At 40.5% G+C, this 10375-nt stretch overlaps 1 protein-coding gene across 1 annotated transcript; it reads right to left on the bottom strand.

Moving 5' to 3' along the window:
* Nucleotides 1–7360: 7360 nt before the first annotated feature.
* Nucleotides 7361–9110, bottom strand: LOC138888220 (uncharacterized). The gene is made up of 2 exons (XM_070170041.1): nt 8216–9110; nt 7361–7848 (listed from the first exon to the last, which is right to left on the bottom strand). The coding sequence occupies exons 1-2, from the start codon at nt 9108–9110 to the stop codon at nt 7361–7363; spliced, it is 1383 nt and encodes a 460-aa protein (XP_070026142.1).
* Nucleotides 9111–10375: the final 1265 nt, after the last annotated feature.

Below are 10375 nucleotides of genomic sequence, written 5' to 3'. Positions count from 1 at the left end.
CCTTAGATGAACCCTGGGATCACATAGATCCGGTTGTACCCCTCTGGCAGTTCGACATTCGGTTGTACGCATAGATCTTCATAGTTCAAACCTTCTATTCCTTTGTCGCCTTCAGCACCTTGAACTCGGCTTGTTAACTTCTTGAGTTCTTCAGCCATGTTCTTAATGAGCAGGTCCTTCTCGGAGGATTCCGGTGTACATGAGATTGGTTGGGCAAAGTGAGGTATAGTTTCCACATATATAGGGTTGTTTTGATGGGTGCTAGGGACTTGGGTGTAATGATGGTCCTTGGTGGAGTTTTGGGGATCAGGAATGGGTTGTGGTGTGTTTTGGGGAGTGTGGTAAGTGGTGGTTGGTGGGTACTGAATCAGTTGATGATGATATTGTGGTGGAGTTGGTATCGGCAACGGATTGATATTTTCGGGTGGAGTTGCGTAATGATTTGGTGCGATAAGATTTTGTGGTTGTTGGTTTTGTGTGCTCTCAGGAGGTGTTGGGTTCTTTGTGTTTTGTTGGTGGATATCGGGGACATTGAGGGTGAGTGACAAGTTTGCCAAGTTGCGAACCTGCTCGAGTTCTCCTTGCAATTCTAGAATCTTTTGTTGCCAGTCTCAAGACTAGATCATTTGGGGCCGGAGTACTACGGCCATCTGAAGTCTCTGCGTGCTCAATATTCTCCTTTCGGATTCCACTTAAGTCGTCCATCTTTGCTTTTCCTCTGCCTTTTGTGTTGCTTGGAGGAGTAGGAGGTGGAGGGCCTCTAGATCTGGTATGGTACGCTGATGAGGCCAGTATAAGTGAACCAACCTAAGGGGATGGGAATAATAAAAATAAGAAGAAGAAGAAGAAAACAAAAGGTAACAAGTCAGTGAGGATCCTGAAATGTTTGCAGTATTTAAATACATATTGCGGAAATGTAAATTCGCGTCTTAATTTGGGAACCTCATTGTGCCCGAGGTAGGCCTAGCAATAAATAGATTTGAAGAACTTTAAATGCCAATAAATGCTTTATTTCGTAATATAAAAATAGATGAATCCCAAAATGACACTAAGATAATAATAAAATAAGTCACTACTGGTACTTGGCCTTATTACATTTTTAGGAAAAAACAATCTAGCCTATTTGGTCCCAGAAGGAACTTCCCCAGATTCTATCTTCCGGACTCCATCATATAGATCGCCCAGCTCGCGCAGCCCCAACAACAAGTAGGCTCTGGCCAGATCTCCTCCTTCAGCTCCTTCAACATTCTGGCAATTTTCAATCCAGTTTATAACTTTACCTTCCAACTCCACTATTCCTCGCTCCATATATTCCAGTTTCCTCTTTATAACGAATTAAGGTGCGTTAGGGAACCTAGAGTAATTAACTCATGGATTGGTTTGCATTACCAGAGATTTAGGGTAAGGGCTCAAAATAACCTTGAGGGGAAGGTGTTAGGCACCCCTCGCGGTCTACAACAGTGGGTCCCGAACGAACTTAACTTATGAATCAGCCCATTAACAAACAAATAGTTTTTAAACACATAATTGCAAATAAGAGTAGGTTGGATATTGTATGACTCAGATTATAGACAAAAGATTTGAACAAGTTGTATACATATAAAACAAAGTTTTAAACAGAAGGGATTTGGGAAAGGAGGAGTCCTAGGTTGGTTAGCCTACAGGATCACCCCACACAATGTCCAGTAAACACTCCTTAATGAGGGGCTACATGTGACATTAGCGCGTAGTCATCATATCCCATATCTACCTTTCCCACCTTGTGGTCATATCCTAAAGCGTTCTAGTAACCTTGACAATGCCTATGCGTGCACTACCCGTCCCTTCCTTGTGGCCCTGGAGGTATTTTAGGACCTCTAAATCTGGGCAGTTCTGGACGACCCCTAAGGTGCTTAAAAAGGATAAAATTCTAGACGATAGGCAAGAACACATAGGACTTAATAACTAAATATAGAAAAGAGACAGTTAAAAAGGTCCAGGATTACCTCCACAAGTAATACACATAGGCAGCACGTTTTAAACATAAACAAGATCAGTTTTTTGTTTAGAGAAAAGGCCTAAACTGGACGTCTAAGTGGATGTCAATGCATAGAAACATGCAACCTTGTTTTTGTAAACTCGACAGTAAGGCCCTAATCAGTTTTGCCTACTGATTTTAGCCTGTTAAATCTGAACAACTCTAAGTAGCAGAAATGTAGTTTCAGAGTTGCAGGATTTGAAAATGCCCTATAGGCTTGCCTAAACGCTGAATAGTGATATCCTAAGAGCATGATAACTACATTTGATATAGTAAAAAAGTGGGCAGATTTTTAAAACGGGCTCTTGAATTCCTATAGGCATGCTTTCTAATATTGAATTAGAGCAGTATTAGAAAGAATTCATTTCAGGAAAAACGAACCATTGATTAGACCAACTTCGAAGTAAACTAATCATGAACTGGATCGACTTATTTAAACTAAATTGATTTTAGATCTATAGGCAGAATTTCTGATGTTGTTCCCTATGATAATGGTATCTAGTTGTTTATAAACTTATAGGCATGATTTCTAGAGAAAATAAATGTAAACAACCATTGAAACAGAAACTTGAACTTGATCACATGCTTAAGTATGATTTCTATTTATAAAGTTGATTGTAAAATCTATAGGCATGATTTCTAGCATGGTGAGGCAAACATAGCAAATATATGAAATCCTATAGACATGGTTTCTACCCATATTACCCCGTAAATATGTAACAACCCACCCCTTTTTTACTAATCACCCCAATATTCGTTTACAAATTATTACAAACCAGATGAATAAATTACATAGATAAAGAAAAAAGAAGAAGTTACACTATAGGGATCCTGAAGCAGGCCCAAGTGATTTCTCAAACCTCCAATAGCCTCAAATGCCAATTTTATAGACAATAACATTGTCTAGGTGCATTAGAGTTCCCTAAGAATCTCAAGGATCTCGGGTAGTGCTCACACCTAGACTTTGTAACCAAATTGAGTAAGTACAGCATGGAAGGGCCACCCTCAGTGTGTGAGAGTTCAGAGAGATTTCAAGAGAATCCCAAGGCAGTACACACACTAGAGGGGGAAGAACCTATGGACTTAGGAGTAGAGTGAGAGTGGTTGACATAGTTTGAAAGGGTTCCAGTAGGAAAACAGTGTAAAAGAAAGAGACTTAGTTGAAATAACTTTGTAAGCAAGAGAGTTGTTGGGTAAACAACTTTTGAAAACAGTGGTGTAATTAAACAAACAGCAGGTCAGTCAAACAAGTTCAGCAATACTCAAATAACAATCCTTCATATAGGCGAATGGGAATTGGGGACACATAGAGCACATAGTATCAGGAGCATAGCAATTCTTGTGGGGTTTAAGGGATTATGGGATAGCTATTGGTACCAATACAGCAGGAGTTTCAGAAACAATCATAGAATCAGCCATTTAAAGTGACAGGTCAGCTTGCATATCAAAACTGGATAACAAGTAGACAAGCATTCCAAGTAGGTAGAGTCATGTTGAGAGGGACTACTAGGGGAGGGGGTAGAACATGTTATGAAAAACCCTAAGAAGGTTAGACTAGCATGCTAGATGAAGCAATAATGTAAACATGTCAATTGCATGTTGAAAAATAGAACCATAGATAGAAACAAATTAGAAACATGATAAACTGAAGTAGTAAAAGAAACATATTGGTTTTGAGATTTGAATTGAAATCAAAACATACCAGTAGAGAGATAGTAAACACAAAGTGAGGAATAGGAAAGCACAATAGTTAGCCTTGGCTTGCAGCCGACTAACTCAGAATAATAGCAAGTAACCAAAGAGAGAGAGCAGAAAAGTGTTTGAGTGTGGGAGAATTTTGAACCAATGTGTTCGTGTGTTGTGTTAATATACTTATAGTTTGAAAATAGGTAGAAAATAAGGCAAGAATCAAAGATTAGCAATAATTATGGAACCAAGTACTAATCAGAATCAAATCAATGCAAGTACTCCTTTAATTAAAGGGTAATTAACCAACGGTACTGGGCAGAAAATGTTTAAGGAAAGAAATCAAGTAAGGCATTAGGTACAAAATAGACAATTAGGGGTAAATACATGAGGGTTCAATTTAGGAAATAGTTAGTGAAGAATTAGCAAATAACATGGTTAACCCAAATAAGGTAAGAAAACTAAATAAGGTTGCAGAATATAGAAATAATCGAGAATCAGCATATAGCAAATCAGTGAATCAAGGACTCGAAATTACTGATTTAAGGAGAATAACATAGGTTCCCATGAATAAGCAAATAAACCAAATTTAAACAGGAAGAATCGAAGGTCTAAAGAAAAGTTTTCAAATCAAGCCAAGAAACAGGGAACTTAGAATCAATCAAAGAGAGAATCATGAGTCAATGTTTTAGCATATAAATAGAGTAAGATAAGAATGACCAGACATAACAAACATGGAGGTTAAACAACACTGATAGAAAGAGGCAAGTCTTGAACAGTCAAGATGAACACAAACACACAGAGTTGATGTAAGTTAAGCTAAGAAACTCAGTAGGAACATATTCGAGGCAAGATACTCACAGAAACTCAAACAAGAACCAGTCAGTCATGCTGATACACAGAACTAAACGAAAAAACCTAGAAAAATAGGGCTTTCGACATAGATGAGTTGAAGATGTAGTAAGCCATAGAATCAGTTAAAATAATGCAAGAAATAAAAGTTTAAACACAAATAATCAGTTAAACAAGGTTATAAAAAGAAGTTCTGAAACCCTAGTTTTTAGAAGCATGTGAAAACACTTAAAATCAACGATTCTTATAAAGAATCTCAAGGACAGTGTGAAACATTAAAGGAACAAACTCAAATCATCTTAGATCTGTATAGATCTAGGAGATATAAAAAGAAATTAGGGTTTCAAAAGAAACCATATAGAGATGAAGGAACCTGTCTAGAATCCTAAGGATCGTTGCAAATACAACATGATTTTGCTTGAAATTACACTGGAGTAGCCAAGAAAAGGCAGGTGACAAACCCTAGATGCAAGTTGGCATGGCTCTGGTCCCTTGAAGACTTAGAGAAGGCAATCATGTCATGAGAGAAGCCATTGGAGGCGTAGGAGACCATGAGAGGTCACCGGAGATGACCGGAGAAGAGAGGTCGGCGGTTGAAGGGCTAGGGTTAGGTTGAGAGTGTACTGAGAATATAGTGGATTTTAGAGCTGTGGTATATGGAAAATGATTTGGGTTGGGGGTGGTTTAGAATTAAAAAAGACAAGAATCAATACGGGTCGTTGATCTTCAGATCAACGGCTATGATTTAATTGGTTCTCGGTCGGGTAGGTGTGTTTAGGGTTTGTGTCGGGTAATTTGGCCTGAAATTGGGCTGGGTATTGGGCTTAATTAAGGCAATAATTGAAATCCAATTTGGCTAAGTTTTAAATAGCCAATTTAAACCTATATAATTTATAATAAATAATAAATAATTTCTAAAAATAATTTTGTGTGCTAAAATGATTTAAAATAGATTTTTAACATTTTAAAAATATAAAAGATCATTTTATGTACATAAAACGTAATTGTACATTAATAAGGCTAATATTGCAATTATATGCAAATTAGCTTTAAAATACAAAATGCAATTATAAAAATGCACTAAGAATATTTTAACAATATTTGGCATAAATATAGAATTTATATGACTAAATTACCACAAAAATAATTTGAGAGATAATTATTGGGGGATTTTATGAGTAAAAAGGGAAGGAAATAAATCAATTTAAAATCTTTAAAATTATAGAAAAATTATAAAAACCTTGTGCATACTTATATATGCTATTTTGAAAGTATTTATGCATATTAAAAATATATATATATGGAAAAATTGGATATCAACAAGGTTGATATGCTCACTACCGAGTATGAACTCTTTAGGATGAAATAAACCAATTTAAAATCTTTAAATCTGTTCAAAATATGCACAAAAGATTCACCTCCATCATAAATGAGTTACACTCACTTGGTGAAACCATTCCTAGAAACAAACTAGTGAGAAAAATTCTAAGTATCCTGTCTAGTTCTTGGGAAAGCAAGGTGAATGCTATTACTGAATCAAAGGACCTGCAAGAGCTGACCATAGATGAGCTGATTGGAAATACGAAAACCTATGAGATGAAGAGGAAGATAGACAGTGAAAGAAGAGAACCAAAGAAAGAAAAGAACCTGGTTCTCAAAGCTGATAGCAATGACTCAAGTGAGGAAGATAGTGACATGGCTTACTAACCAAAATATTTCAGAAGATGGTCAGAAGAAATGGAAGAATTCTAAAAAGGGGCAGCTCTAGCAAACCAAAGAACTATGATCTCTGCCATAAATTTGGAAGGCCTTGGCACTTCATCAAAGACTGTCCTCTCCTGAAGCAAGAGTTCCCCAAGTATAATCATGAGAAAGCAGCTAAGAGGAACCTGGTTGCTGACAAGGACTTCAAAAGGAAGAGATCTGCTGACAATGTAGTAAAACAGGCTCTTGCAGCATGACCCAGAAAGGTAACAGACTCCAACCAAAATTCACATTTTGAAAATTTAGCATACAACTGGTGCTGATGAAGAGTCTGCAGAACTGCCCCAAGGTGATCGGCATGATCCTCCCGGCTCCGCGAATAAACAATGATGTCATCAATGAAAACAATCACAAAGGAGTCTAGAAACGACTTGAAGACCCGATTCATAAGATCCATGAAAGCTGTCGGGGCGTTGGTTAGCCCAAAAGACATGACCAAGAATTCAAAGTGACCATAGCGAGTTCTGAAAGCGGTCTTAGGAATATATCCTGTTCTCTGATCTTCAATTGGTGATACCCAAACCGTAGATCAATTTTGGAAAAGAACCTCGCACCTTGCAATTGGTCGAACAAATCATCTATCCGAGGCAAGGGATATTTATTCTTGATGGTGACCTTGTTAAGCTGCCGATAATCAATACACATCCGGAACGACCCATCCTTCTTCCTGACAAAAAGAACCGGAGCACCCCACGGCGACACACTTGGCCGTATGAACCCCTTTTCTAATAAATCCTTCAGCTGCTCCTTTAACTCCCTTAACTCCGTTGGCATCATCCTGTATGGTGGAATAGATATTGGCTACGTATCTGGCAATACATCAATCCCAAAATCAATCTCCCTATCTGGTGGGATCCCTGGAAGCTCATCCGGAAACACTTCAAGAAACTCATTCACAACTAGCACGGACTCGGGGGCAGACACTTCTGAAGTGGTGTCCGCCACCCGAACCAAATGGTAGATACACCCCTTCCTAATCATCTTTGAAGCCTTAAGGTAGGAAATAAACCTACCTTTCGGCACCACACCATTTCCTTTCCACTAAATAACTGGCTCATTAGGGAACCCAAGCCTCATGACTCTCGTTCGGCAGTCAAGTTTAGCAAAGCATGAATAAAACCAGTCCATTCCCATAATCACATCAAAATCCATCATTCCAAGCTCAATAAGATCGGTCGTGGTAGCATGACCACATACCGTGACAATACAATTCCTATAAACTCGCGCGGTTGTGATAGAATCACCAACCGGAGTTGATACAGAGAACGACTCATAAAGTTGTTCGGGTTCTACCCCAAAACGTGAAGCAATGAATGGGGTGACATAAGACAAAGAGGACCCTGAATCAATAAGAGCATAACAATCAATGGCTTGAACAGACAAGATACCTATGACAACATCTGGTGAAGCCTCTGCACTCTGGCGACCACTCAAAGCGTAAAATTGGCTAGGTCCACTACTACCACGAGCTCCACCCCTAATTTCACCACGCCCTGCTGGAGCTGGAGGGCACGCGGATGATGTAGCAGCTGAAGAACCAGATGTCTGAGCAAATCCCTACCCGTGCCCTGACTGGGTGCATGACAGTCCCACTGGATATGACCTCTCACCCCGCATCTATAACACACTGGGATATCCAAATAACAAGCCTCCGTATGGAATCTCCCACACTTGGGGCATAAAGCTCCCCCTACTGCTGTGATCCCCCTCCTGGACGACCGGACTGATGGGGTCTCCTACTATCTGAACCTGGTCTCAAATGACTGCTCTGTAGATAACTGTGCACAGATGGCGGTGCGCTCACTGAGGACTGAGCATATGACTGGGATGACCCTGATGGCTCCCTTCTCTGAACTGGTCGCCCTGAGTGACCCACTGATCAGGCCCTGCTGTTACTCTCCCTTTCTGCCCGTATTTTCAACTTCCTAGCCTCTGTGGCCTGAGCGAATCCCACAATCTTCCCATAATTCATATCTGAGTGTAAGGCCGCTGTAGCAGCCTCGTTCACCACCAAGGGACTAAGACCCTGAACAAATCGCCAAACTCGATCACCCATGGTCGACACTAACTGGGGAGCATACTTGGACAATCTTACAAACTCCATGTGGTACTCCCAAACACTTATACTGCCCTGCTTGAGGACCTCAAACTCAGTGGCACGGGCCGCCATTGTCTCGGCAGGCAAGAAGTGGTCCATGAATGCATCTACAAACTCATCCCATCTAGCTGGAGGTCTTTCCTCCCCACGGGAATCCTCCCACATCTTGAACCATGAATACGCTGCTCCCCTCAACCTGTATGAAGCCAACTCAACCCCCTCCATCTCTGTAGCCTTCATCACTCGAATGGTCTTATACATTTCATCAAGGAAATCCTGCGGATCGGCCTTTGGGTCTGTGCCTGTGAACTCTAGAGGGGCCAACCGCAGAAACTGGTTGACTCTGGAGCTGGCGAAATCTCCCTGTCCGTTGGAGGATGTAGGGGCATCATGGGATCTCTGGGCCTGAGCGACCACTAACTGGATCAACATATGGATGGCTCCTCTAACGTCCCCATCAGAAACCCTGGGACCGAAAGCTGGAACTGCATCAGGATCTGGAATATCAGCAGGAGGGATGGTAGCACCCTCTGCCGTAGCTGGAACAGGAATACTTGGATCTGGAATAAATGGGCTAGGCAAATTCAAGACTAGGGAGTCACTCTCACCCACGACATCAGGTACATGATTCATAGCCACACTTGGGGTGGCATTGGCCCTGAGGCCGAGTCTAGCTCTCTTCTTAGGTGCCATTACTGAAAATTTGGAACAGAGCACGAGTTAGAGGTAAATACTTCCACTTTTCACTTCACCGCACGATATAGAGTAACAAAGAAGAAGGTAATTTCCTAAATGTCCATGTAGCCTCCAACTTATATATGTGGTCGACAACACACCGATAAGAAAGACTCTACTAGACATGGCTCCGAGACATCCTAGGACCCTTTTAAAACCTTAGGTTCTTAGACCAAGTTTGTCACACCCCAAAACTGAGGGGCGCGACTGGCGCTCGACTGGGAAGCCCCATCCAAGCGGACCTGGGTTCCTTTCCTATTCCATGTGTTACCCCGCATTTTCATTTCCCATTAACCAAGTGAAATAGCCATTTATAAATTTAAACACATTCTTACGAGATTTACATAGCATACATAGTTACTTAGCTTGGTTTACAAGTTATACTGCCCAAAATACATAAGTACATAACCCACATTTCCTGTCTACGGAGCCTCTAGGGATACAAAAGAGTGATACAATACTTGCTGGTAACAAGGCTCCGGCTATACCTTACACCAAAAACCAAACAAGACTCCGAAATAAAAAGCGGCATGAGCCACGCAAGGCCCCGGGAGGAAAAGGGCTCACCAATGCTTCTGGCGGAAAGTGAAGGGGAGCTACGGTCGGTGGACTGGAGTACCTGCTATGGTCCACCTACAATCATAACACGAATGTAGCACCCCCGGCAAAAGGGACGTCAGCATATTTGAATTGTACTGATATGTATGAACAAACTTGCCCTAAGTAAACTCAAACCATACATAAGTAAGAAGTAGTAATGGAACCAACAATCAAATACACATGAAAGAAAACCATCAAGCCAAACAAGTTACAATCTCTCCATTTCCCCTTCAACATTTTCACATCAATGATTTCACAACTTTCTCATATTTTCATTTCAATAGTGATTTCGATCACTTTTCCACCCTTATTACCTCGGCCACCCTTATTACCTCGGCCACCCTTATCACCACAACCCACACCTTATTACTTCGTGTTGTGCGGCACGCAACCCGATCCCACCGAACAATCACAATTCACAAACAACACAACAACAACAGCAACAATTCACAAAGAACAACAACAACAATTCTCAAAGAATTTCTATAGCTATCAATACTATTTCCATCATATTCAACAACTCATATGCATTTTATGTCACCGCGATAATTGCCAATACAAGCCATATATGTTATTACCACAGTCGTTCCAACTGCATCATTTACGATTTCCTTCCATCATTT

Source organism: Nicotiana sylvestris, chromosome 3, assembly GCF_000393655.2.
Source record: "Nicotiana sylvestris chromosome 3, ASM39365v2, whole genome shotgun sequence".
NCBI classification, from domain to species: domain Eukaryota; kingdom Viridiplantae; phylum Streptophyta; class Magnoliopsida; order Solanales; family Solanaceae; genus Nicotiana; species Nicotiana sylvestris.
Note: the sequence above shows the minus strand (reverse complement) of the source record. Positions and strands in the feature narration are given on the sequence as shown.